We start from the raw sequence: 27,700 nt of genomic DNA, 5'->3' as shown, positions 1-27,700 counted from the left end.
TATTCTCTACAGAGGGTATTTTGGGGGGCTACTGCGCCCTGTAACACCCCCTTTTTCCTCCAAAAGCACGAAATTTCCCAGCTGTGAAAATTCCCACTTGCAGCAGGTTTGCGCTCGACGGGAAGTCCACACCCCTGGTCATCTCGATACAGTCCGAGAGCTGACCCTGCAGCCCACATCTAACCAGCAATTTACTTTCACTGTACAGAGCTTTTATAAGGTAGAAGAGACATTTATCCTGTAATACCAGATGTAATTTGGTCCATAAACGGGATCTGGGGATAGTCAAAAGCAGATTTCAGATCCATAAAGGCCACAAATAGTTTTCCCTGTAGAGGTCTGGTGTACTTCTCAGCTTGGAGGGACAGCAATAGGCAGTGATCTGATGTTGAGTGATTGTCACGAAAAGCAGTCTGAGGTTCAGATACTATATTATTGTCATTTAGAAAAGTTGTCAGTTTGATACAGTTTATTTAGCAGAGAATTGTGATGAACACCTAAATAAACATTCGGAGGGAAATTAAATCACCCAGTTTTGGAACTACTCTTTTCCCTTGAAGGCTTCCAGAATTTGAAATGCTCCATGTATACATAATGTCATCTCCCTTGATGTACTTCTCAATACCCATCAAAAGGTCCTTGTCTATGATAAGATCACACCATTCTGCATTATCTTTTGGGCTGAATGGCAAGTAAGCATGAATTACTCCTGTTTACTCCGAGGGTTTGCCCACACTTCTGTTATTGGGTTTTTATCCTAGATAAAGTTGCACAGGACTGCATGTTAATATTGTCATACATACAGAGAAACAATAATGGCTAAGTACAAGTCCATTTGAACTCAGGTATTTCCAGCTATATTTTAATCAGAGATGCCAGAGAATGAACCATTGTGCATCCAAAGCATACACTTTATTGATTTATGCCACTCACCTAGAAACACTGGAGCCCCCAACCATGGTGCTTCTGGGGCCCCTCCAGGATTAAGGGCTCTGAAGGGGTCTACTATGAAACTAGCTTCACTAGTTTCATAGTAGATCCACTCCTGAGGGTGGCGGGTCGGGCTGCCTGTGGGGTTGTTGTTGTTGTTTTGGGGGGGCTATTTGTCCATGTTATATTTATTTTATGGCATGTGTAGGTGTTTAGACTGCCAGTTTTTCTTCTGCTGAAATTGGTATTTTGTGGTGCCCATGACAGTGTCTTAGCTATCTAAACATGTCCATGGAAGCAAAAAGGTCAGGGACTTCTGTAGTAATGCATTGGTGGCCAACTAATCCTTGGATCACCAGTTCTAATAACTAGCTTTCTAAAACTTGCTTTAGAGCTCAAAGCAGAACCATCTACTTTCCCTACCAGATAAGGCCCCAGGGTGAGTAGCATGTGGTTTTAGAGGCATTCATGAAGTATCACCTACAGATGAAGTTGTGGCTGCAGAGATGGAAACCCTGTTCAGGTATTCACCCTCACACAATTGGGTGACAGGGACAGCGAGGCATGTGCAGTGCGCAACACCTCTGCTGCATCCCTGCTGCCTGATCTGCTGCCTTCCACATGTGTGTAGGGTGTAAGTGTCCTACTTTGCAGAGGAGAATTCTCTATTTGAAGCAGGGGGGCATCTTGAATAAAATATATGGGGGGCAGGTAAGCCCCTCTTTGCATAATTGATCACAAGACGCAGCACATGTCCCATTTGAATGGCAAATGGGGGGCGGTGAAGGGACCTCAACCTCTAGGAGTTGGTGCCTATGATTTGAAGGGATTACACGTGTCTGCTTACACATGACATTTTATTCTAGAATCAATGTAGACTGGGTGCTTGTTCTTTTCTTCATAGTCCACACATATTCTGAAAATACAAAATCATACCAGGTTGGTCCTGAATTATCCCGCAGGGTATCCATTTGAAAACAGATGCTAGCAGTACAGAGATGGGTGGGTGTATCCATGCCTGCCAAATGAAGTTGTGGGTGGTGAGTGTATACCAAGATCCCAATCACTACTTCGTTCTTCACCTGGGACATTTGCAAGGAGGAAAAGATGTGGTTCACCTAATCAAGGGGAGGATTTTCCAAATGCATATTGAGTAGCCACACCCACCCTTGTGGATGGCAGGAGGCAGAATCAACCTAGACTGAATAAAACTTATTAAGAAGGAGCACGAATGATTCTGGAGAGAGAGAAATTACATTTGGGTGCTACAGATGGATTAGTGTGTATGCACCCCAAGTCTGGTTTAAGAATTAAAGACTAAGAAAGAGGAGCAGGGACTTTGAAGTTCAGATTATGTATGTTCACAATCTGTGCCAGTTGCATTGGTTGCCAATTTCTTTCTGCACTCAAAGTGCTGTTTTCGACCTTTAAAGCCACAAGCAGTTTGGGAGCAGATTATAAGAAGGACTGCCTGCTCCCATGTGAGCCCATAGTTTTATGCTGGCACTCATTTTTTAATTGCAGCTATATTGTGGAAGTGATGATATTCCAGCTGAACTATTTAAAATTTTAAAAGATGATGATGTTAAAGTGCTACACTCAATATGCCAGCAAGTTTGGAAAACTCAGCAGTGGCCAGAGGATTGGAGAAGATCAGTCTACATCCCAATCCCGAAGAAGGGCAGTGCCAAAGAATGCTCCAACTACCGCACAATTGCACTCATTTCACACGCTAGCAAGGTTATGCTTAAAATTCTACAAGGCAGGCTTAAGCAGTATGTGGACCGAGAACTCCCAGAAGTACAAGCTGGATTTTGAAGGGGCAGAGGAACCAGGGACCAAATTGCAAACATGCACTGGATTATGGAGAAAGCTAGAGAGTTCCAGAAAGACATCTACTTCTGCTTCATTGACTATGCAAAAGCCTTTGACTGTGTCAACCACAGCAAACTAAGGCAAGTTCTTAAAGAAATGGGAGTGCCTGATCACCTCATCTGTCTCCTGAGAAATCTCTATGTGGGACAAGAAGCTACAGTTAGAACTGGATATGGAACAACTGATTGGTTCAAAATTGGGAAAGAAGTACGACAAGGCTGTATATTGTCTCCCTGCTTATTTAACTTATATGCAGAATTCATCATAGAATCATAGAGTTGGAAGAGACCACAAGGGCCATCGAGTCCAACCCCCTGCCAAGCAGGAAACACCATCAGAGCACTCCTGACATATGGTTGTCAAGCCAACCACACTCCTTGGCAGCAAATTCCACTGTCGAACAGCTCTTACTGTCAGGAAGTTCTTCCTAATGTTTAGGTGGAATCTTCTTTCTTGTAGTTTGGAACCATTGCTCCGTGTCCGCTTCTCTGGAGCAGCAGAAAACAACCTTTCTCCCTCCTCTGTGTGACATCCTTTTATATATTTGAACATGGCTATCATATCACCCCTTAACCTCCTCTTCTCCAGGCTAAACATGCCCAGCTCCCTTAGCCGTTCCTCATAAGGCATCGTTTCCAGGCCTTTGACCATTTTGGTTGCCCTCCTCTGGACACGTTCCAGTTTGTTAGTGTCTTTCTTGAACTGTGGTGCCCAGAACTGGACACAGTACTCCAGGTGAGGTCTGACCAGAGCAGAATACAGTGGCACTATTACTTCCCTTGATCTAGATGCTATACTCCTATTGATGCAGCCCAGAATTGCATTGGCTTTTTTAGCTGCCGCGTCACACTGTTGGCTCATGTCAAGTTTGTGGTCAACCAAGACTCCTAGATCCTTTTCACATGTACTGCTCTCAAGCCAGGTGTCACCCATCTTGTATTTGTGCCTCTCATTTTTTTTGCCCAAGTGCAATACTTTACATTTCTCCCTGTTAAAATTCATCTTGTTTGTTTTGGCCCAGTTCTCTAATCTGTCAAGGTCGTTTTGAAGTGTGATCCTGTCCTCTGGGGTGTTAGCCACCCCTCCCAGTTTGGTGTCATCTGCAAATTTCATCAGGATGCCCTTGAGTCCATCATCCAAGTCGTTGATAAAGATGTTGAGTAAGACCGGGCCCAAGACAGAACCCTGTGGCACCCCACTAGTCACTCTTCTCCAGGATGAAGAGGAACCATTGATGAGCACCCTTTGGGTTCGGTCAGACAGCCAGTTACAAATCCACTGAGTGGTAGCATAGTCAAGTCCGCATTTTACCAGCTTCTTTACAAGAATATCATGGGGCATCTTGTCAAATGCCTTGCTGAAATCAAGGTAGGCTACATCCACTGCGTTCCCTTCATCTACCAGGCTTGTAATTCTGTCAAAAAATGATCAGGTTAGTCTGACATGACTTATTTTTCAGAAATCCATGCTGCCTATTGGTGATCACAGCATTCCTTTCTAGGTGCTCACAAACTGTTTGCTTAATGATCTGCTCCAGAATCTTCCCTGGTATTGATGTCAGACTGACTGGGCGGTAATTATTTGGGTCCTCTCTTTTCCCCTTTTTGAAAATAGGGACAACATTTGCCCTCCTCCAGTCTGCCGGGACTTCGCCTGTTCTCCAGGAATTCTCAAAGATGACTGCCAGTGGTTCTGAGATCACATCTGCCAGTTCTTTTAATACTCTTGGATGCAGTTCATCTGGCCCTGGAGACTTGAATACATCTAAACTAGCCAAGTATTCTTGTACTATCTCCTTAGTTATTCTGGGCTGTGTTTCCTCTGCTGAATCATTTGCTTCAAATTCTTCAGGTTGGGCATTGTTTTCTTTATCAGAGAAGACTGAGGCAAAGAAGGCATTGAGGAGTTCAGCCCTTTCTGTGTCCCCTGTTTGCATTTCACCATCTTCTCCTCTGAGTGACCCCTGTTTCTTTGTTCTTCCTTTTGCTACGAACATACCCATAAAAGCCGTTTTTGTTGCTTTTAACCTCTCTAGCAAGCCTGAGTTCATTCTGTGCTTTAGCTTTTCTGACTTTGTGTCTACACGTGCTGGCTATTTGTTTGAATTCCTCTTTGGTGGTTTCCCCCCTTTTCCATTTTTTGTACACATCCTTTTTTAATCTTAACTCAGTTAAAAGTTCTTTAGATAGCCACCCCGGCTTCTTTAGGCACCTTCCATGTTTCCGTCTCATTGGTATTGCCTGAAGTTGTGCTTTTACTATCTCTCTCTTAACAAGCTCCCAGCCATCATGAACTCCCTTTCCTTTTAATATTACTGTCCATGGGATCTCACCCAGCACTTCCCTAAGTTTTATGAAGTCGGCTTTCTTAAAGTCAAGAAATTGAGTCCTAGTATGCTTGGCTGCTCCTTTCCGCTGTATAGTAAACTTCAGAAGAGCATGATCACTTGCGCCTAATGATCCTTCCACTTCTACCCCACTAACCAGGTCATCAACATTGGTTAGGACCAGATCTAAAATGGCTGTTCCTCTTGTTGCTTCTCCCACTTTCTGGACAACGAAGTTGTCTGCAAGGCCAGTGAGGAATCTGTTTGACCTTATGCTCTTGGCTGAGTTTGACATCCAGCAAAAATCTGGGTAATTGAAGTCCCCCATTACTACTATCTCCCTTCCTTTTGCATGCTTGGCCATCTGTTCCAGGAAGGCATCATCTATGTCCTCCGTTTGGCTTGGGGATCTATAGTAAACTCCCACAATGAGGTCTCTGTTATTCTTCTCTCCCTTAATTTTGACCCAATTGCTCTCACTTTGGCTTTGAGGTTCTAAATCTTGGATCTCTTCACAGGTATACACATCCCTGACATATAACGCCACTCCTCCTCCTTTCTTGTCTGGTCTGTTTCTCTGAAATAGATTGTATCCCTCCATTATTACATTCCAGTCATGGGACTTATCCCACCAGGTTTCAGTGATGCCTATTAGTCATATTTAGTTTGCTGTACCAAGAGCTCAAGCTCATCTTGTTTATTTCCCATGCTTTGCGCATTAGTGTACAGACATTGAAGTCCATTAATCATTCCCCCGTGTCTCTTATTTAAGGATTTTTTCCTCCCACCACTAGGTCTGCGTGCTGTTTGCTCCATTTGGTCTATGACATTTGGATGATCATCTTCATCACTTGATAAAGTCCTACCTTCAGGAGCACTGTCTCCCTCCCCCACATTAGTCAGTTTAAAGCCCTCCTAATGAGGTTTCTGAGATTTTTGGCAAAAACATTGCTCCCAACCGTTGTGAGGTGCAGCCCATCTCTTGCCAGAAGTCCATCTTCAAGAAACTGCAGTCCGTGATCTAAGAATCCAAACCGTTCCTGTTTACACCATTTGCGAAGCCAGCTGTTCACTTCCACTATTTTTCTCTCTCTCCCTGGGCCACGTCGTTCAACTGGGAGGACAGATGAGATGACAATTTGTGCATTTAATTGCTTCAATTTCCTGCCCAGAGCCTCATAGTCTCTTTTGATCTTCTGGAGGCTATTGCTTGCAGTGTCATTGGTTCCCACATGAACCAAGAGGAAGGGGTATTTGTCAGTGGGTTTTATGATTCCTTGCAGTCGTTCAGTTACATCTTGGATCTTAGCCCCGGGGAGACAGCACACTTCCCGAGACATCTTGTCAGGCCCACAGATCACTGCTTCTGTTCCCCTCAGTAGGGAATCCCCTATCACCACTACACGCCTCCTCTTAGGTTTGGTCGGGGTTCTTCCGTGAGCTGTCCGTTCCAAGGTCGCCTGCACATTCCCTGAGGACTGACTTTGCTGCTCGTCTTCATATACCTGATCGACTGTAATGAGGGAGAGATCCTCAAATGGAGTCTGCTCTTCGTCTTCCATGCTAGGGGAGAGGACCTCAAAGCGATTGTGTATTTCTAAACAATCAGAGCGAACCCTGGGCTTCCTACTTCTTTGTGTCACGTTTCTCCATATATCTGGCTCCTGTGTTGGTGAACTAGCCTCCTTCTCAGGGGAGTCCCCTGTCTCCTCCTTGGTGGAGACGGTGTGCTCTGTTGCTTCCAAGAAGAGCTCCAGCTCTCTAATTCTTTGGAGCGTAGCTACACGTTCCTCCAGTTGCTGGACTTTGCCTTTTAAGAGGGCAATCAACATGCAATTGCTGCAGGTAAAGCTGCCTGCAACCTTTGGCAAGATGGCAAACATTGTGCAGGAACCGCAGGCGACTGCAGCTGTTCCCTCACTCTCCATCTTGAGAACGTGTCGTTGGGGGTGGCTACAGCGGTCCTCCATCATAAGAAGTGTGCAGACAGGACAAATAACTCTCTCCCCCCAAAAAAACCCTAGGTCTCCCCCAACAAACGTTTGAGTCTAGCTCCCCTAAATCTACGCTATGGATCAAACTGCGCGCGCCGCTAGGTGCGCGCCGGTGCCCTGCAAGCTCTGATAAGCTCCTCCCACAGCTAATCACCTACCTCAACAGAAACCCTGCCCCCTCTGACCTTTGCACAGGGAAAGCAGCTAATCAGCCACAAGAAACACACACACAAGAAAACCCTTTTTGCTCCTTCTTCAGCCGCTGCCCTGCAAGCTCTTCATGCGAAAGGCTGGGCTGAATTAAGATTGCCAGAAGAAACATCAACAACCTCACTTATGCAGATGATACAACCTTGATGGCAGAAAGTGAGGAGGAATTAAAGAACCTTTTAATGAGGGTGAAAGAGGAGAGCGCAAAATATGGTCTGAAGCTCAACATCAAAAAAACGAAGATCATGGCCACTGGTCCCATCACCTCCTGGCAAATAAAAGGGGAAGAAATGGAGGTAGTGAGAGATTTTACTTTCTTGGGCTCCATGATCACTGCAGATGGTGACAGCAGCCACAAAATTAAAAGACGCCTGCTTCTTGGGAGAAAAGCAATGACAAACCTAGACAGCATCTTAAAAAGCAGAGACATCACCTTGCCGACAAAGGTCCGTATAGTTAAAGCCATGGTTTTCCCAGTGGTGATGTATGGAAGTGAGAGCTGGACCATGAAGAAGGCTGATCGCTGAAGAATTGATGCTTTTGAATTATGGTGCTGCAAGAATTATGGACTGCAAAAAGATCAAATCTATCCATTCTTAAGGAGATCAGCCATGAGTGCTCACTGGAAGGACAGATCTTGAAGCCGAGTGTAATGGTTCTAGGGGTTGCTCATGCGTAAACCGGCGCCACACCTGGCTGGGTTGCCTGAGTGAACCTTTTCCGTCCGGACAGCCACTCACCCGTGGCTGTCTCAATCGCTGGCAGAATCCATCAGTGGGCGTTTCTTGAACTTCTTCCAGCAAAGAAGCTGTTTGACACCTAGTCTCCGCCTACTCTCCCTGCGCGGAAGCCTTCTGCGCAAGGAGGGTGTGGGGAGCGGAGGACCCGTGCTCTCCCCGCTGGTCCCCGGCGAGGAGTCATGGGACCGCCTCGCCGATTCCCCCATCTGCCCCCCTTCTCCACTGGTGCTACGCTGATTTCCTTCCCCAGAAGATGGGCTGCTTCTCCCCATCCCGGGACACTCTCCGGAATCCCTATGGAGCCCTCTCTCTCCCTCTGGCTCCGATGGCAGTTCCCTGACATCCACCTCCTCCCCAGGACCCCCTCCACCCCTGGCGCGATTTTCCGATACAACCTCCTCTCTTTCCTCGGCCAACGATGCGGGGAATCCCCTGAAGGAGCTGTCATCATCCTCTGAGGATTCAAAACCAGCCTCCCACCCGCTCTGATCTCTTCCCGCAGGTTGAACCTCCCAGTCTGATTCTTCTCCCTCTGACACCTCCCCTCCCTCCTCTTCGGAGGCAGGAAAACCCACAAAGTCCCCTTCGTCGTCTGTGGGTCCAAATTCTTCCTCCCAGAATCTAGCTAGTGGTTTTGGCTTATCCGGGAACAAACTGTGGAATTCTTCCACCAGATACTCGTCATTGATTGATTCAGCGGGGACCCACGTGTTTTCCGACCTGGGTTCTCCCTCCCAAGCTACCAAGTACTCCACCTGGCGACCTCACCACCTTGAATTAAGTATTTCCGTGACTTGGTTGTGGTGTTCCCTCTCCTCTACCCGTGGGTGGGTGGTGACTCCTCCCTCCCGCCCTGGAAATTCCCGCCCCTCCCTGTACAGTGAAAGTAGGGACCTATGGAACACCGGATGTATCTTCATGCTGTCAGGCAACTTGAGTTTGAATGCCACTGGGTTTACCTGCTGTATTACCTCAAAAGGCCCCAGCTGCCTCGGCTGCAACTTCTTGCACCCTCCCTTTAGGGGTAACCCTTGGGTTGACAACCACACCCTGTCTTCCACCCATATGGCCTCCCCCTCCCGACGTTGCCTGTCTGCCTGCCTCTTGTAAACTTCCTTGGCCCGCTCCAAGTTCATTTTGAGTTGCTGGTGCAAGGCCTCCATTTCCTCCACAAACTGCTCAGCCGCCGGTACACTCCATCCTTCCTCCCCCCTCCCCGGGAAGGCCCTGGGGTTACACCCATAATTGGCCATGAACGGGCTCATTCCCGTGGACACATGTTCAGCGTTATTGTACGCAAATTCAGCCAAAGCTAATTTCTCTACCCAGTCGTTCTGTCTCTCGCTGACGTAGCAGCGTAGGTATTGCTGGAGTATACCGTTTGCTCTTTCTGCTTGTCCGTTGGTTTCTGGGTGCCTCGCCGTCGAGAAGCTCACCTCAACCTGTAGCAAGCTCATGAGCTTCCTCCAGAACCGGGAAGTAAATTGTTTCCCGCGATCCGAGATTACCCTCGAGGAAGCTCCATGCAGTCTGAAAATGTGATCCACAAACAACCTGGCTGTCTCCTCTGCTGTTGCCGCGTGTGAGCAAGCTATGAAATGGCACATTTTTCTCAGTAGATCGACTACTACCATGACTGCTGTCTTCCCCCTTGACTTGGGCAAATCTGTCATAAAATCAATGGACACCACCTCCCAGGGCCTTCCCGGTGTAGGTAAGGGTTCCAGTAACCCTGCGGGGGTAGCCCTCTCCCCCTTTGCCCTCTGGCATTGGTCGCACCCTCGTACATATTCTCGTACGTCTTCCCTCACCTTTGGCCACCAGAACTGCCTGGTGACGAGCAGCATGGTCTTGTGCTGTCCAAAGTGTCCAGCTGTTGGGTTGTCGTGGAGTTGTTTATGTACCTTCCCCCTCAAGGTCTCCCCCGGTACATACAGTGCCCCCTTATAGTACAGTAGCCCTTCCTTTTCCTCACACCCTCCATTGTCTTCCCTTCCGTCCCAGAGTTCCCTGATTTTTGCTTGAGCGAACGCGTCGTCTCTAGTAAGCCCTGCCAGTTCTCGTTTCCCAACCAATGCTCCCCCCCACACCCACCGGTCCTCGGGAAACACGTGTCGGGTCACTGGTGGTCCCTCTCCTTCCATCTACTCCGGTTTCCGGGAGAGAGCATCTGCTCTTACGTTTTCCTCTCCCGGCACGTATCTGATCTCGAAGGAAAACTTGGCGAACTCCTGGGCCCATCGAATCTGTCTCTGGTTGAGCACTCACGCGGTCCGCCAGTATTCCACGTTCTTGTGGTCACTACAGACCAGGATCTTGTGCCGCGCCCCTATCAATAGATGTCTCCACTGCCGAAACGCCGCACAGATCGCAAGCAGTTCTCGGTCATACACTGTGTAGTTTTGCTCTGACTTGCTCAGCTTCCTTGAGAAAAAGTCACACGGCCTCCAGCTCTGCTTGGCCCCGGGCTGCAAAAGGACCGCTCCAATGGCTCGGTCGGACGCGTCCGTCTCCAGTCTCATGGGCTTCTCCAGATCAACGTGCAGGAGCTGCTCTTCCGAAGCGAACGCCTTCTTCAACCTTTCAAAGGATTGCTGCGCACTCTCTGTCCACGCGAACTTCTTTTTGCTACTAAGACAATCTGTTATGGGCGCTGTCAAGTGAGCGAAGTTCTTTTTGAACTTCCTGTAGAAGTTGCTGAAGCCTAAGAACCTCTGCACATCCTTCCGGGTTTGGGGGGCTTTCCATTCCAGCACTGCTTTCACCTTGCCTGGGTCCATAGCTAGGCCCTTGTCTGACAACTTGTACCCCAGAAACTCGACCTCTCTGGCGTGGAATTGGCATTTTTCCTGCTTGACCCACAACTGATGCTTCTGCAATCTCTGTAGCACTTCCCTGACGTCTCTGACGTGTTGCTTCTCATTGTCCGAATAGATTAAGACGTCATCCAAAAAGGCTACGCAATTCTTGTACAGCACGGGCCCCAACACGTGGTGCATGAATGCTTGAAAGCAGGCGGAGCCTGATTGTAATTCAAATGGCATAACTAAGTACAAAAAAGCCCCCAGGGGGGTGAACATGGTTGTTTTCCATTCGTCCCCCTCCCTTATCCTGATCAAATTGTATGCTCCCCTGAGGTCCAGTTTGGTAAAAATCTTCCCCTGCCTCACCCGTGTTAAAATGTCGTCAATCCTGAGCATTGGGAAGGCCATGGGTTCTGACACCAGGTTCAAGGCCCTGTAATCCACGACCAGTCTGGGCTGATTAGTCTCTTTTTTGTCCACAAAGAACACCGGAGTGCCCCCCACCGCCTTTGATTCCCTTATGAACCCTCTCTTCAGGTTCTTGTCAATAAACTGCCACAACTCCTGCATCTCCCGGTCGGACATGGCATACAGCTTACCCACCAGCAACTGAGCCCCTGGGAGTAGGTTGATTTGGCAGTCAAAGGGCCTGTGGGGGGGGTAGTCTATCTGCCTCCCTCTCGCTGAAGACCTCCTTCAAGTCAGCATATTGTAGTGGCACCTCCCCCTTTTTTTTGCAAGGCCATCCCAGCCACCCTGGCCACCATCATTCTTGGGTCCTTTCCTCCCAGACAGTGTTCTAAACAGTAAGCTGACCCAAAGGTGACTGACTGCTGATGCCATGACACTACTGGATCATGTAGTGCCAGCCAGCTCATTCCCAGTATTATTGGGGTCCTGCCAGCGTGGCCATGTGAAAGGCAATGGTCTCCGTGTGCCTGGAGACCCTTATTTGCATTGGCGGTGTCTAGTGTGTCACCTCCCCTCCCAGAAGTTCCCTGCCATCGATGGTGGTCACCTGCAAGGGAAAATCTAGAGGTAACAGGTGGAGTTGGTGCTCCAGAGCGAAGTCTCTGCTGAAATTACACAAGCTGCCCGAATCCAGCAGTCCCTTAACTTTGACGGGGTGCCCATTCGGGAGTTCTAGACCACTTCTAGGGCTATAGCTACCTTGGGGGGGGGTCAGGCTGGGGCACTTCTAATGGTCACTGGCCTGGCTGCTGCCCCTGCTGGTTGGCAGCCAGGCGTTGTCGTTTCCCTGCACCTGCACTTCCTCCCCCTCCTCGTCGTTGCCTGTAGCCCCCACCATCCCTTGCCAGGCTTTTCGTTGAGGGCAGACCTTAGCAAAATGTCCCGGTCGTTGACAGAGGAAACACTTCTTGGTAGTTTTCCACTCCTTCCCCTCCCTTTTACGACCTTCATAGAATCATAGAATCATAGAGTTGGAAGAGACCACAAGGGCCATCGAGTCCAACCCCCTGCCAAGCAGGAAACACCATCAGAGCACTCCTGACATATGGTTGTCAAGCCTCTGCTTAAAGAACTCCAAAGAAGGAGACTCCACCACACTCCTTGGCAGCAAATTCCACTGTCGAACAGCTCTTACTTCACCAGTGTTTGAAACTTCGCGCATGTGCGCCATCAATTTCCATTGGCTCCACCGCCTGGGAAGGCTCCCTCGGTATCTCAGGAATGCGGTTGTCATGGAAACGTTCCCCTCTTATCTCCCGCTTCTCCTGAGCCCACGCTTCCTGGTGTACGCCGATCGCAAGCACAGCCTTTGTGATTTCATCCATTGACCGTGGCCGGGGCGCTTGTGACAACTCGTCTTTCACTTCGGGGGATAGACCCGCCTCAAACAACATTTGTATCGTTTCAGGGTCCAGATCCCACCCGAGTCGGTGGACTAACATCGCAAAATGCGACCAATAGTTTCTGACGGACTGGCCCCCCTGCTTGCACCCCATCAGTTCCCGCCGTGTCACACTTTGCTCCACCTCGCTGGAGAACATCACGTCCATTGCCTGGAAGAATTTCTTAAGGTCCTTTAAGGCATCATTTTGCGTCGGCATTAGGGGCCTGATCCATTTGCACGCCCCATCCTGCAGATGCCCCACAATGTAAGCCACCCTCTCCCCGTCATCAGCAAAGTCATCTTTCTGCAGTTCCAAAGCGTACTGCACTTCCGTTTGGAAAGCATTGTAGTCTTGGGGCTTTCCACCAAACTTATGTACCAGCCCCGGTACCTTCCTTGTGATGGGGGTGGTTCTGACCTGTGCATCCTGAGCCCGTCTCTCGTCCAGCTGCACTGTCAGGGTAGCTACATGCGCCTCCAAGTCTCGGTTCCTCTCGACCAGACTCCGCACCGCAGCTTGTTGCTCTGTCTCTCCGGCAGTCCCTGTTTGGCTCATCGTGCTGCCTCTCCGGGGCTGCGCACAAGCAACGTCAGTGACTGACGGATTGCTGAAAGGGTTCTAGGGGTTGCTCGTGCATAAACTGGTGCCACACCTGGCTGGGTTGCCTGAGTGAACCTTTTCCGTCCGGACAGCCACTCGCCTGTGGCTGTCTCAATCACTGGCAGAATCCGTCAGTGGGCGTTTCTTGAACTTCTTCCAGCAAAGAAGCTCTTTGACACCTAGTCTCCACCTACTCTCCCTGCGCAGAAGCCTTCTGCGCAAGGAGGGTGTGGGCAGCGGAGGACCTGTGCTCTCCCCGCTGGTCCCCGGCGAGGAGTCATGGGACCGCCTCGCCGATTCCCCCATCTGTCCCCCTTCTCCATTGGTGCTACGCTGATTTCCTTCCCCAGAAGATGGGCTGCTTCTCCCCATCCCAGGACGCTCTCCGGAATCCCTCTGGAGCCCTCTCTCTCTCTCTGGCTCCGATGGCAGTTCCCTGACACTGAGGCTCCAATACTTTGGCCACCTCATGAGAAGAGAAGACTCCCTGGAAAAGACCCTGATGTTGGGAAAGATGAAGGGCACAAGGAGAAGGGGACGACAGAGGACGAGATGGTTGGACGGTGTTCTCAAAGCTACCAGCATGAGTTTGACCAAACTGCGGGAGGCAGTGGAAGACAGAAGTGCTGGTCCATGGGGTTACAAAGTGTCAGACACAACTAAACGACTAAACAACAAATATTTCTTATTAGTTTACTTGTTTTGCTTTTAATGGCTTCCTGTTAACAGATACTTAAACACTCAGTCTGTAAGCACTGGAAAAGGATGCTGTGATTAGAAAAACCCAGCAAAGGTTTCTCAAAAACAAATCATGCCAGATGAATCCCATTATTTTTTTAAAAGAGTAACAAGTTTAGTGGATCAGGGGAAAGCTGTGGATGTAGTATATCGTGATTTCACCAACGCTTTTGACAAAGTCCATTATATTATTGCAGAGAAGCTGGTAGAATGTGGGCTGGATAATGTAACTATTAGAAGAAGAAGAGTTTGGACTTGATATCCCGCCTTTCACTAACCTTTAAGGAGTCTCAAAGCAGCTAACAATCTCCTTTTCCCTTCCTCCCCCACAACAAACACTATGTGAGGTGAGTGGGGCTGAGAGACTTCAGAGAAGTGTGACTAGCCCAAGGTCACCCAGCAGCTGCATGTGGAGGAGCGGGGAATCGAACCCGGTTCACCAGATTACAAGTCCACCACTCTTAACCACTACACCACACTGGCTCTCAATCCATATTAGGTGGATTTGTATCTGGTTTACTGACCAAATCCAAAGAATTCTCCTTAATGGTTCCTCGTCATCCTGGGGGTGGAAATGACAAGTTGGGTGCTGCAGGGTTCTGCATATTCCCATTGTTGTTCAACATCTTTATAAATGATTTGGATGAAGGAATTGAGGGAATACTCATCAAATTTGCAATGACACCAAATTAGGAAGGGTTGTTGTTGTTTAGTCGTGTCCGACTCTTCGTGACCCCATGGACCAGAGCATGCCAGGTACTTCTGTCTTCCACTGCCTCCCGCAGTTTGGTCAGACTCATGTTTGTGGCTTCGAGAACACTGTCCAACCATCTCGTCCTCTGTCATCCCCTTCTCCTTGTGCCCTCCATCTTTCCCAACATCAGGATCTTTTCCAGGGAGTCTTCTCTTCTCATGAGGTGGCCAAAGTATTGGAGCCTCAGCTTCAGGATCTGTTAGGAAGGGTAGCTAATGCAGATTAGAGAATCAGGATTCAAAATGCTCTTAACAGATTGTGCTGGCTGAAGGATTGGCTACTTCTTGAAAACACGGACATTCTAGACTTGGAAGGATATGACAATGTTTTTGGGTGGCATGAATATCTGTGGTACGGTAAGGCTAAAGTATATAAAGCATTTAAAAACCATATTGTCAGGAAAGCATTGTTTAATGTCTGGATGAAGTATAAAGATTTTTTGGAAAACAAAACCCCAAGGTGGCTTTCTCCTATGGAAGCAAAGGCCTTGAAAAAACTTAATATGGAATCAAATTGGCCTAAATATTGGGAAATTTTGGAGCAGGAGGGAGACAAATTGAAATTGCAGAGTTATGAGAAACTTAAAGATAAGGTGCGAGACTGGTTACATTACTTTCAAGTAAGAGAGGCCTATAATTTAGATAGGAAAAATGGTTTCCAGGTGGAAAAATCAAAGTTGGAAACAGAACCGCTAGAACCCAATGCTAAGATATTGTCGAGAATGTATAATCTGCTGTTGAAATGAAACACTGAGGATGAAATGGTAAAATCTGCTATGATAAAATGGGCACAAGATGTTGGTCATTATGTTCGCTGACTGGGAAAAGTTGTGGACCACCGGTATGAAATTTACGGCATGTAATGCCTTAAGAAAGAATATTATGAAAATGATATATAGGTGGTACATGACCCCAGTCAAGCTTGCAAAAATTTATCATTTGCCCGATAATAAATGTTGGAAATGTAAAGAAACTGAAGGAACATTCTTTCACCTTTGGTGAACGTGCCCAAGGATTAAGGCGTACTGGGAAATGATTTATAATGAACTGAAAAAGGTATTTAAGTCGGCCAATTGGTGTCAAATTGGTGTCAAAGAAGCACAGAACTTTTTTTATGTATGCTACTGCAGCAGCTAGAATACTCATCGCAAAGCACTGGAAGACGCAAGATTTACCCACTCTGGAAGATTGGCAGATGCAAGTAATAGACTATATGGAACTGGCAGAAATGACTGGCAGAATCCGAGATCAAGGAGAAGAGCAGGTGAAAGACGATTAGAAGAAGTTTAAAGCCTACCTACAAAAACATTGTAAAATATATGAATGTTGAGGACACTGAAAATGAAACGAAGGGGTTCTAGTGATCAAGATAAATAAGAGTTCAAAGGGAGTGATAAAGGATGAAAATAAATAACAAATGAACTTGCTGAATTAATTTTTAAGTGGAACACAAGAAAGGGAGGCGGGTGGAAGTAAGGGAAATAAGGTCTTGAAGGTCATAAATTTGAAAGAGAGTTTTTTTATGCTAAATTTGCTTTTTTTACGTGTTTTTTCTTTTTGTTTTTTTGTGATATTTGTTGTTTTGTGTTGGTTTGTTAACCCTTTTCTTTTGTAAAACTTAATAAATATTATATAAAAAAACAAAAACAAAATGCTCTTAACAGATTGGAGACCTAGCCCCAATGTAAGAAAATGAAATTCAACAGGTTCTACACTTACAAATATAAGATGGGTGACATCTGGCTTGCCAGTAGTACCATAAAAAGGATCTAGGGGTCTTGGTAGACAAGCTTAACATGAATCAACAGTGTGATGCAGCAGCAAATGCTATTCTAGGCTGCAGCATGAACAAAAGTATTGTGTCCAGATCAACAGAAGTAATCTTCCTGCTCTATTCTCTGCACAGTGCACATTATATTGTGATGCTGCCTCTTGCTTGCCTGGACAGAGGATAAGCAGAGGTGTGTGCATTGAACCATCTTGCTTTTGTGTGACTGCAACTCGCTGTAGAAAGATCACATTCTTTGCTCTGCTTACTTTTTTCACTCTGGTTGCCCACCACTGGAATAAGGACCCAAGAATGCTGTCTGGAAGGGAATGAGGCCCTTGTTTTGACTTGTGAGGGAGGGGTGGTTCTGTACATTTGAATGATGAAAGCCCAAACAGCTCCAGATGTTGTTTCTTTAAAGTTAAATTTAGAACTTCAGAAGTGTGCTGCTGTTGCATCAGACCAAAGGACCATCCTGTCTCAGCAGCACTCAACCATATGCCACTTAGACAAATAAGACAAACACAGAAAATGTCTGTACACAAAGGAAGATCCAGTTTTTAGCTGGTGGCAGGAAGTGCAAGGCTGGGCAGGAGATAAGCTGTTTGTTTGTTGTTGTGTGTCTCCAGATAGCCACACCATAGGGGAGCAAGAGGCATTTCATTGTCATCTTTGCTATCAGACAGAAGATGCGATTAAAAAGGGTACCTCCTCAAGGGCGTTCTTAGCTTCATAGCTAACTTGCCAAATGCCTAATGTTCCACAGTGAGTAGTCAACTGACAGTATTAGGTCAGTGAACTCCTTGTTCCTCTCTTTGTGGGCCACCAGTTTGAGAAGTACTGAATGAAAGGCTGCTCTTCCCCCAACACCTTAATGCTCACACAGGAAGCAAAATTCTCCCTCTTTCATACTAGGGATGGCTGGATCTCTCAAGTTTAGTTTCCTTCAGTTCTTTCCAGTTTAGTTCACCATATTTTTGAATTGTTCGCCATAAAATTCAACAGCATTTTTGTAAGCATTTCATCTAATAAGACACATTTTTGCAAACACTTTCCCCTCTTATAAATGCATTTTTGCTTCAGGTTTTCAATCCCTGATCTAACCCAAGGCTTCTTGTGTTCTTAAAGGAGCTGAATAGAAACACGGTACAGTGGTACCTCGGGTTAAGTACTTAATTCGTTCTGGAGGTCCGTTCTTAACCTGAAACTGTTCTTAACCTGAAGCACCACTTTAGCTAATGGGGCCTCCTGCTGCTGCTGTGCCACCCCCGTGCGATTTCTGTTCTCATCCTGAAGCAAAGTTCTTAACCCCAGGTACTATTTCTGGGTTAGCGGAGTCTGTAACCCGAAGCGTCTGTAACCTGAGGTACCACTGTACTATGGTCTTTCAATCGTTAATATTTCAGATCAGTAAATGCCTACCAAGCCTTGGCTAATTTGCCTTCAGTTATATATGTATTTCCTTTTTTCAAGACTTTTGTTTTTATCTGGGTCTCCAGGAATATTCCAACCCCGCAAGCAGAACAGAACAGCCAGGCGAATGGAGGCGGCGGCGGCGGCGGCGGCGGCTCGAGGGCGCATTCCCAGGGGACGCGCGTTTGGCGGGGCTCCGCGTGTCCATGTCGGGAGAGTCCTCTCGTCTGCGGCTGCGCTGCTCCGCCGGCCGGGCCGCGGGCCCTCCCGCTCTTCCCCGCTTCGTCGTCCTGCCCTCGGGCGGGCGGGCGGGCGGGCGGGGAGGAGCCGGCTCCTCCCCGGGGGTGGTCCCGGGACTGGGAGGCCGCGCCGCGCACGCTCCAGAAGCGGAGGGGCCGCTGCTCGGAGCCCCGATCCGGGCGCGGGGATGGGGATGGGGCGGGCTGCGCGGAGCTGCTGGCTGCTGCTGCTGCTGCTGCTGCTCTTCGGGGCGCTGCCTGCGCAGGCCGACCGGCCAGGTGAGTCCGGAGGGGGCGGGCGGGCGGGCGGGCGGGGACCCCCTTTCCTTTCCCTCCTTCCGAGCGTCTCCGCTCGCCTTTGGCCGGCGATCTCCCCGCCCCTCGGCGCGCGCCAGCCGGGGATCTCCGAGGAGCGAGAGCCAAGCCTCTCCCTCCGCGTCCCCGATCCTTCCCCGCGGATCCCCGGGACAGAAGCGCCACCCTCTTCTCCCGCTTCCGCTCGGGAACCTTGGCGAGGCAGCCGGGATGCCTCACCCGCGTCCGCCTGTGGAGGGGGCTCCACACTCTGGAGACCCTGCGGACACGCGCGCTTTGCACTCTAAGCGGATTCTCCGCCGCTTAAGCAAGCCTTGGTCGGAGCAGCGCCTGGGGAACTTCTGTATAAGAGAGCAGGGAAATGTTTGGTCAGTTCTTGCGGGCAGGCAAAAGCTCTTTCTTTCTTTTAAGAATCCCTTCCAAGAAGGCATTCCGAAGCCATTTACAATCTAATAAGTCATATATGAAACGGTTGCACAATTGAAAACAGTTAAAACAATTAAATATATATAAACAATATAAATATACAAAATTTAAAATAATATTGGGAGCATGCTCATCAAATTTGCAGATTACACCAAACTGGGAGGGGTAGCTAATGCTGCAAAAGACAGAATCAGAATTCAAAATGACCTCAACAGATTGGAGAACTGGGCCCAAGCTAATGGAAATAATTTCAATAGGGACAAATGTCAGGTTCTGCACTTAGGTGGGGAGAATCAAATACACAAATATAAGATGGGGGACATCTGGCTTACTAACAGTACATGTGAAAAGGATCAAGGGGTCTTGGTGGACCACAAGCTGAACATGAGTCCACAGATGCAGCAGCAAAAAAAGCTAATTCTATTCTAGGCTGCATCAACAGAAGTCTAGTTTCCAGATCAAGGGAAGTCATATTACCACTTGGTCAAAACACACATGGAATACTGTGTCCAGTTCTGGGCACCACAGTTTAAGAAGGATGTTGACAAGCTGGAAGGTGTGCAGAGCAGGACGAACAATATGATCCAGGGTTTGGAAACCAAGCCTTGTGAGTAACAGTTGAAGGAGCTGGAAATGTTTAGTATGGAAAAGAGATTGAGAGGAGATAGGATAGCCATCTTCAAATATCTTAAGGGCTGTCACATGGAGGATTAAGTAAGCTTGTTTTCTCCTGTTCCAGAGCTAGGACCTGAACCAATGGCTTCAAGTTACAAGAAAGGAGATTCCAACTAAGCATTTGAAAAAACTTTCTGACCATTAGAGTGGTTTGACAGTGGGACAGTCTCCCTCGGGGCGTGCAGTGAATTTTTTTGTAGGGGAACAGGGCCAGAGATGCCAGCTTGTGAGGGCAATGGGGTTGGGGTGCCGTCGTGACATTGTGATGTCTCATGTGAGCATTGTGCCTCCTTCCTTAAGCCGAGCAAAAGCTTCCCAGGCTTTGGGAAGGAGGCACCAGAGATTAATACTTTAATACTCTAATTTACTGGAAACATGTTGGGGACCAATGTAGTCCCCCTAGTCACTGCTTGGTAGGTTGTGGACTCTCCTTCACTGGAGGCTTTTAAGCAGAGGTTGGTTAAAAAATCTAGCTGAGCTTCCTGCATTGCAGGAGGTTGTACTGGATGACCCTGAGATTCCTTCCAACTCTACATTTCTATGATTCTATAGTATTAAAAATCAGGAACACCTTAGAGGAGGTGTTTGTCTGATGTGCAGTGCAAGGGAGTTCCAAGGAAGTGGACCAGTTCTAGCATCCTCCAGAAGGAATCTTTGGATGAGCTTCACAGGATGCTCTTGGAGTGGCTGGTCAGGGAGGTCGGGGTTGGACGTATTCCCCCCCGGTATCTTGGTTCAAAGTTGTATAGGTAAAGGTAAAGGGACCCCATCGTGGGGATTCGAACCGCCGACCTGATCGGCAAGTCCTAGCCTCTGTGGTTTAACCCACAGCGATATACCAAAAAAGGTGTTCCTAAGCCCTGGTGGATCAGACCAAAGGGCCACCAAGTTCAGCACCCTATTTTCCAGAGTGGCCTGTCAGATGATTAGAGAAGTCCAGGAGCTCAGCTTGAATGCAGCCTTCCTCTTTGCTGTTATTCCGCAGCACTTAGTTCCCACAGGGAAGCTGCTGTTTCCGACTGGGGCTTATCCTCTTGACAGTGCCCTTGTTCCCTCTGTGCAGTTGCCTGGGGCTGCTTCCTGGGGGGCTCAAGCTGCTGGGAAGCTCTGCTGTTCAGATCACATTGAAATGTATGGAAGGCATGCCGGTGCAGGGTAGAGTGTCCCCCCTGTATAGCATTTATTCAATAGAGTGTTAGGGCACATGAGAACTCAGTACTTGTTTTTATTTTATTTTTGCCCTTAACTTGCTTTTAACTCTTTATGATATTATTATTTGGTTTTATGTTTTTATATTATTGTAACCTGCTGTGATATATCTTTATGATACAGCAGTATATAACTATTTTTTTTCTATCAATCAATAAAATAAACATGATAACAACATGTGAAATGCTACATAGTTTGTGAGAGGGAGGGGATTGAGAGAGAGACCTGCCTATATACCGTATTTTTCGCCCTATAGGACGCACCGTCCCATAAGGTGCACCTAGTTTTTTGGGGGGGAAATAAAGGGGAAAAAATTATTTCCCCCCCCAGGCGCGGGGCTGGGGCGGGGGAAGCCCGAGCTTCCCCGAACCCCAGCCCCCAAACAGGCAGCTCTCTGCAAGCCGTGGGAGCCCAGTGCTGGGTTCCCGCTGCTTGCAGAGAGGTCCGCGAAGCCTGGACGCGCTGAGCTCAGCGCGGTCAGGCTTCAGTATGCAGGCAACTCTCCGCAAGCAGCGGGAGCCCAGCGCTGGGCTCCCAGCTGCTTGCGGAGAGGTGCGCGAAGCCTGGAGAGCAAGAGGGGTCAGTGCGCACCGACCCCTCTGGCTCCCCAGGCTTCAGCGAAAGCCTGCATTCGCCCCATAGGACGCACACACATTTCCCCTTCATTTTTGGAAGGGAAAATGTGCGTCCTATAGGGCGAAAAATACGGTAGTTCATGGCAGAAGTGAGTTTTGATCTGGGGACTTCTAGTTTACAGCTCATTTTCTTGGTCACCATGGTCACCATTTTTTAATTATTTGCTGGTCATTTGACATGCCAGGGCCATAGCTCAGGGACAGAGCATCTGCTTTGCATGCAGAAGGTTCCGTCTCCAATGGCATCTCCTGGTGGGGATGCCTGAAATCCTGGTCAGTGTGGACCAACAGTCTTACTTGGTATAAGGCAGCTTCCTGTGTTCCTGTGATGGGATAATGGCAGTTTGATTCTTCCACACCTTCTTCCACCCCCACCCCCCAACTACAAAGCACAGGCTTTAAAATGGCATAGATTACAGTTAAGCTCTGTCACTTTACCAACACTTTAAAGGTTTCCTTCCTTCCCTCCTTCTTTCATATCCCACATTTCTTCCACCATGAAACACCATGTTCTTCATGTGGTTCCCAGGGGCTCTCCCATCCAGGCCCTTTAACCTGGAACCTCTTTATTTTATTTATAAATACATTTTTATGCTACTTTGCTGGCCTAGCAAGAACTCCCAAAGCAATTTACATAAAATAAGAAATCTTTAAATTCAGTGCTGAATGTAGCCCCCTCCCCATTTTGGCAGGGATAGGCAAGGATCGGCTGACAAATGGTAGCAAATTTTTAAGGTGCCAAATGCAGGCTGCCAAATTTTTAAGGTGCCAAATGCTCCCAGAGGAAAAAAACGTTAATGTTTGATGTCAGATATGAAGCAGGTGGGCAGGGCTGGGGAACAACCATCTTGTGGCCCACATTAGGATTCCTGCTGGGTCTAACTGAGGTTCCTCACCCTTGTTTGAGGTGCTGTTTTCATGATTATAATATTGGAGGGAGGCCCACCCTATGGATCTGTTTGTATAGGTAGGGTGCATTTTGGAATTTGAAGCTCCTGAACATAAGAAGAGTCCTGCTGGATCAGGCCCATGGGTTATCTAGTCCAGCTTCCTGTTCTCACAGTGGCCAACCAGATGTCTCTGATGGGAAACCCACGAGCAGGACCTGAGCGCAAGTGCCGCCCTCTGCCCACCTGCGGCTCCCAGGAACTGGCATTGAGAAGGATGCTGCCTCCGACTGCGGAGAAGAAGAAGAAGAAGAAGAGGAGTTTGGATTTGATATCCCGCTTTATCACTCCCCTTCAGGAGTCTCAAAGCGGCTAACATTCTCCTTTCCCCTCCTCCCCCACAACAAACACTTTGTGAGGCAATTGAGGCTGAGAGACTTCAAAGAAGTGTGACTGGCCCAAGGTCACCCAGCAGCTGCATGTGGAGGAGCGGGGAAGCGAACCCGGTTCACCAGATTACGAGACTACTGCTCTGAACCACTACACCCCACGGATCCATAAACTTGTCTAATCCTCTTTTAAAGCCACCAAAATTGGTGGCCATCATTGCCTCTTGTGAGAGCAAGTCCCATAGTTTAACCATGAGCTGTGTGAAGAAGGGCTGCCTTTTGTCTGTCCTGAAAGTTCAGTGATTTGCTTATTTTTTAAAACTCATAAAAATTCACCAACATTTTACTCTGAATTTCTCTTAATAGAGACCTTTTTATATGCAATTCTGCTTAACACACACTTTTTTGAAAAGCAGTTTTCTCTAATATAATGTATTTTTCATGTTATTTTAATGAATATATTTTAATGAATATATGCATTTGTATGCACACCTACCCTAAAATATGTATTTTTGTATGTATTCTTTTGGTTCCAAAATTTGGAGAAGTGCAGCTTTTAGAGGATAGCTGTGTTTCAGTTTGTGCATTATTCTGGAAAGTCCGAGTTAGGTAGGTTTGCCTTTAAATGTAAACTAAATTGATTGCCCCCATTCCTATTCATAGTATAGAACAGGAAGTAGGAAAAGCTCTCATGCCAGCATCTCCTAAATAGACTTGTAATTGCTTAGATGTTTGGACAAATTAAGGACAGAGGAAGTACACATCAAAAACAAAGAGGATGCCTAAAACTAGAACAGATTCAATTAATCTGCTTAGTGAGTTCAGACTTCTTAGATGGATTTCCTGATCATAGTGTGTGCAGTAAGAGCCCTTTTGAGATGATCAGTCTATAACAGGGGTCCTCAAACTACAGTCCGCAGACCACATCTGGCCCACCAGGGTCCTGAACCCGGCCCGCCCAGGCAGAGCCAGCGCTGCCGCCTTATTCCCGATGGAAGGAGGTGCAGGATCACTGCTGCCCCATTGCTCTATTACAAGCTCTGAAACATGCTTGAAAGCAGGGTAACCTCTGAGGGCCTTGCTCATGAACAAACGAGGCGGGCGTTGATCTGATCGGCTGTGTCTCAGCGCCCCTACCTTGGCAGCCGCCTCTGCCACTTGCGGGTCTCTTCGGAGGAGGAGGTGCCATGCTGAAAGCCCCACAGAGCAGTGTCTGGTGCTGGCCACCATTGCTCCCCAGCCTGCCTTGCTTTGTGGAGTGGGGCGGGTGCTGGTTCTCTTCCAGGGGTTCAACCTGGCGGCGGCAGCAACATATTTTATTATTATTTTCCAGAACATTTTCTTTTCCCAGCTCTGTTGAGTCGAGTTCTTTTGCGCCATCTCCCCTTCGGCTGCTTTCGTTTTTCCAGGTTGGAAGTGTTTGGGGAAAGCGAGAGCAGGGGATCCCAGGTGACCGGGGTGGGGGTCAGCTTTCTTCTTCCCCCCTCGAGCTTTAACTCTCTCCCCCTCTCCCCTTCAGCCTGTGATCCCCCTCGCTCTCGGCAATGCTTCCAAGCCCCCTCCCACACTTCCTCTGGGGGAAACTCGGCTCCTTTTCCTGTACTTATGTCTCCAGTGGTGAGCGAGGAGTCCCTGGCTGGATCTCTCTCCCCTTGGAGCCAGTCAGGGCAGGGCTGCCATTTCCCCACCCCCTTTTCCCGTGCCTTTTCTTCCTGAGGTAGCAGCAGTAGCAGCAGCAGACCTCCAGCCTGCCTCCCTCCCTCCGCTGGCTTGTTCCATGGGAAGGAAGGAGAAAAAGGTGAGCCCGGCCCACCCTCCTTCTCGCTTCCCTTTCTTTGGGAATTGGGAAATAGGAGGAGAGAACAGATCATACATGTCCGCACTTTGAGTGCTCCAGGTGAAGTGAGCTTTGGCTGGATCCAGCTGCCGCACTCTCCAGATGTCCTCAGCCTCCTACCTTTTTGCCCTAAGCAAGTTTCTTTTTTAAAAAAATAATATTTATTACTTTTAAAGCTTACAAAAAAGAAAGAAAAGAAAAAAGACAGGAGAAAGAAAACAAAAAAGAGAAAAAACAATACAGTACAATATATAAACAATACAAAACACAACCTTAACACATTAAACTAAACACAATAAACAAAACAAAACAAAACAAAACAAAACAAAAACAATTTAAAAACATACATCATACCTTTTCCACACTCTATCTTTCATTCCCTTATTTCATCGACCTCCTCTCACCTTCCTTTTTTTAAAAAGATATTTATTAAGATTTTATATAATAAAACAAGTATCACAGTCAAACAAAAGAAAAGAGAAAGACAATAAAAAACAACACAATCCAGCAAAACTAAAAAGCACAATAAAAAACATAAGAAAAGGAAAATAAGAAAAAACAGAAAATAAAGAAAATCTAGTTTTTTTATTATTATCTTTATAACCCTCTTTCTTGACTTCCTCACATCTCCCTTTTCTGTGTTCCCCTTTACACAATCAAATTCAGCAATTCCTTACCCTCTTTCAAATCTTATTCAGTATTATACATTTCAACCTATTATGTCTTCGATTTTTCCTTTCCTTTTAAATCCATTTTTACATGTTCTTTATAACTTAATCCCTTATATCATTTTGTTTAATTTCGACATAATATTACTCTGGCCTTTACACCCTTTTCTTTTAAAACATTTTTGCATATTCCTTTTAGCTATGTCACTGATGCCATATTATCTTTATATCCAACATCATTTTAACATTCAAACATTTTACAATGTTTTTGGAGATATTCTTTAAACTTCTTCCAGTCCTCTTCCACCGACTCTTCTCCCAGGTCTCGGATTCTGCCAGTCATTTCTGCCAATTCCATATAGTCTATCACTTGCATCTGCCATTCTTCCAGAGTGGGCAAATCTTGTGTCTTCCAATACTTTGCGATGAGTATTCTTGCTGCGGTTGTTGCATACATAAAAAATGTTCTGTCTTTCTTTAGCACCAATTGGCCGACAATGCCCAGGAGGAAGGCCTCTGGTTTCTTAGGAAAGGTATATTTAAATACCTTTTTTAGTTCATTATAGATCATTTCCCAGAAAGCCTTGACCTTTGGGCACGTCCACAAAAGGTGAAAGAATGTTCCCTCAATTTCTTTACATTTCCAGCATTTGTTGTCAGGCAAGTGATATACTTTTGCAAGCTTGACTGGGGTCATGTACTACCTGTACATCATTTTCATAATATTTTCTTTTAAGGCGTTACATGCCGTAAATTTCACACCAGTGGTCCATAACTGTTCCCAGTCAGCAAACATAATGTTATGACCAATATCTTGCGCCCACTTAATCATAGCTGATTTGACCGTTTCATCCTGAGTATTCCATTTTAACAGCAAGTTATACATTCTCGAAAGTATCTTAGTTTTAGGTTCTAACAATTCTGTTTCTAATTTCGATTTTTCCACCTGGAAGCCTTTTTTTTTAATCCAAATTAAAGGCCTCTCTAATTTGATAATAATGTAACCAATCTCGCACTTTATCTTTAAGTTTCTCAAAACTCTGCAATCTCAATGTGTCTCCATCTTGTTCTAATATCTCCCAATATTTCGGCCACTTGGCCTTCATATTGAGTTTTTTCAGAGCCTTAGCCTCCATAGGTGATAACCACCTTGGGGTCTTGCTTTCCAATAAGTCTTTATATCTTGTCCAGACGTTAAACACGGCTTTCCTGACAATGTGGTTTTTGAATGCTCTATTAGCTTTTACCTTGTCGTACCACAAATATGCATGCCACCCAAAAGCATTGTTGAACCCTTCTAAATCCAAAAAGTCAGTATTCTCAAGAAGTAGCCAGTCTTTCAACCAGCAGAATGCTGCTGATTCATAGTACAATTTCATGTCTGGCAGGGCAAACCCCCCTCTTTCTTTAGCATCAGTCAATATTTTAAATTTTATTCTGGGCTTTTTGCCCTGCCAGACAAATTTAGAAATATCTCTTTGCCACCTCTTGAAATAGTCCATCTTGTCCACAATCTGCAAAGTTTGAAACAAAAACAACATTTTTGGCAATACATTCATCTTTATAGCAGCGATTCGACCCAACAAGGAAAGCTTCAATTTTGACCAAATTTCTAAGTCTTTCTTAACTTCTGACCAACCTTTCTCATAATTATCTTTGAATAAATTCAAATTTTTAGCCGTCATATTAATCCCTAGGTATTTCACTTTCTTAACCACAGTTAACTCTGTCTCCTTCTGAAACCTTTCTTTTTCCATTGTTGTCAAATTTTTCTCTAAAACCTTAGTTTTTTGCTTGTTTAATTTAAATCCTGCCACATGACCAAATTCTTGGATCAGTTCTAACACCCTTTTCGTACTAGATTCTGGCTCCTGTAATGTCAAAACCAAGTCATCTGCAAAGGCCTTAAGTTTGTATTGTTTAGCTCCGACCCTAATTCCTTCGATCAGCCGGTCCCTTCTGATCATATTCAAGAGCACCTCCAGGACCGAAATAAATAACAATGGAGAGATAGGGCAGCCCTGTCGTGTTCCTTTTTCTATTCTAAACTCTTCTGACACCACATTATTGACTATCAGTTTTGCTTTTTGTTCTGAATAAATTGCATCTATGCCATTTTCAAACCCCCGTCCCACTCCCATTCCCTTAAGATTTTTCTTCATAAAACTCCATGAAATATTATCAAAGGCCTTCTCCGCAGCAATAAAAATTAAAACTGCTTTTGTATTAATGTTCTTTTGCAGTAACTCCAAAATATCAATAATGTTCCTTGTATTATCAGACAAATGTCTGCCTGGGAGAAAGCCTGCCTGATCTTTGTGTATCACTTCATTTAACACTCTTTTTAATCTGTTAGCTAAGATGTCTGCGAAGATTTTGCAAAGCCAAAACACAACAGTCTACCATAATCTCA

The 27,700-nt window shown here is 46.6% G+C and overlaps 1 protein-coding gene across 1 annotated transcript in view; it reads left to right on the top strand.

The window, feature by feature from the left end:
* The first annotated feature begins 18,119 nt into the window (after positions 1-18,119).
* The window catches only part of ADAM9 (ADAM metallopeptidase domain 9), a 116,805-nt gene continuing 107,224 nt past the window's right edge, over positions 18,120-27,700 (top strand). Inside the window, exon 1 of the mRNA XM_081843863.1 lies at positions 18,120-18,525. Within this exon, the coding sequence (XP_081699989.1) occupies positions 18,135-18,525 (391 nt within the window). The 5' untranslated portion in view covers positions 18,120-18,134. The remainder of the gene's footprint in view (positions 18,526-27,700) is intronic.

Source organism: Podarcis erhardii (genome assembly GCF_964252035.2).
Source record: "Podarcis erhardii genome assembly, chromosome: 16".
In the NCBI taxonomy this organism is placed as follows: Eukaryota; Metazoa; Chordata; class Lepidosauria; order Squamata; family Lacertidae; genus Podarcis; species Podarcis erhardii.
The sequence above is the reverse complement of the archived record's forward strand: the minus strand, read 5'-3'. Positions and strand labels throughout refer to the sequence as shown.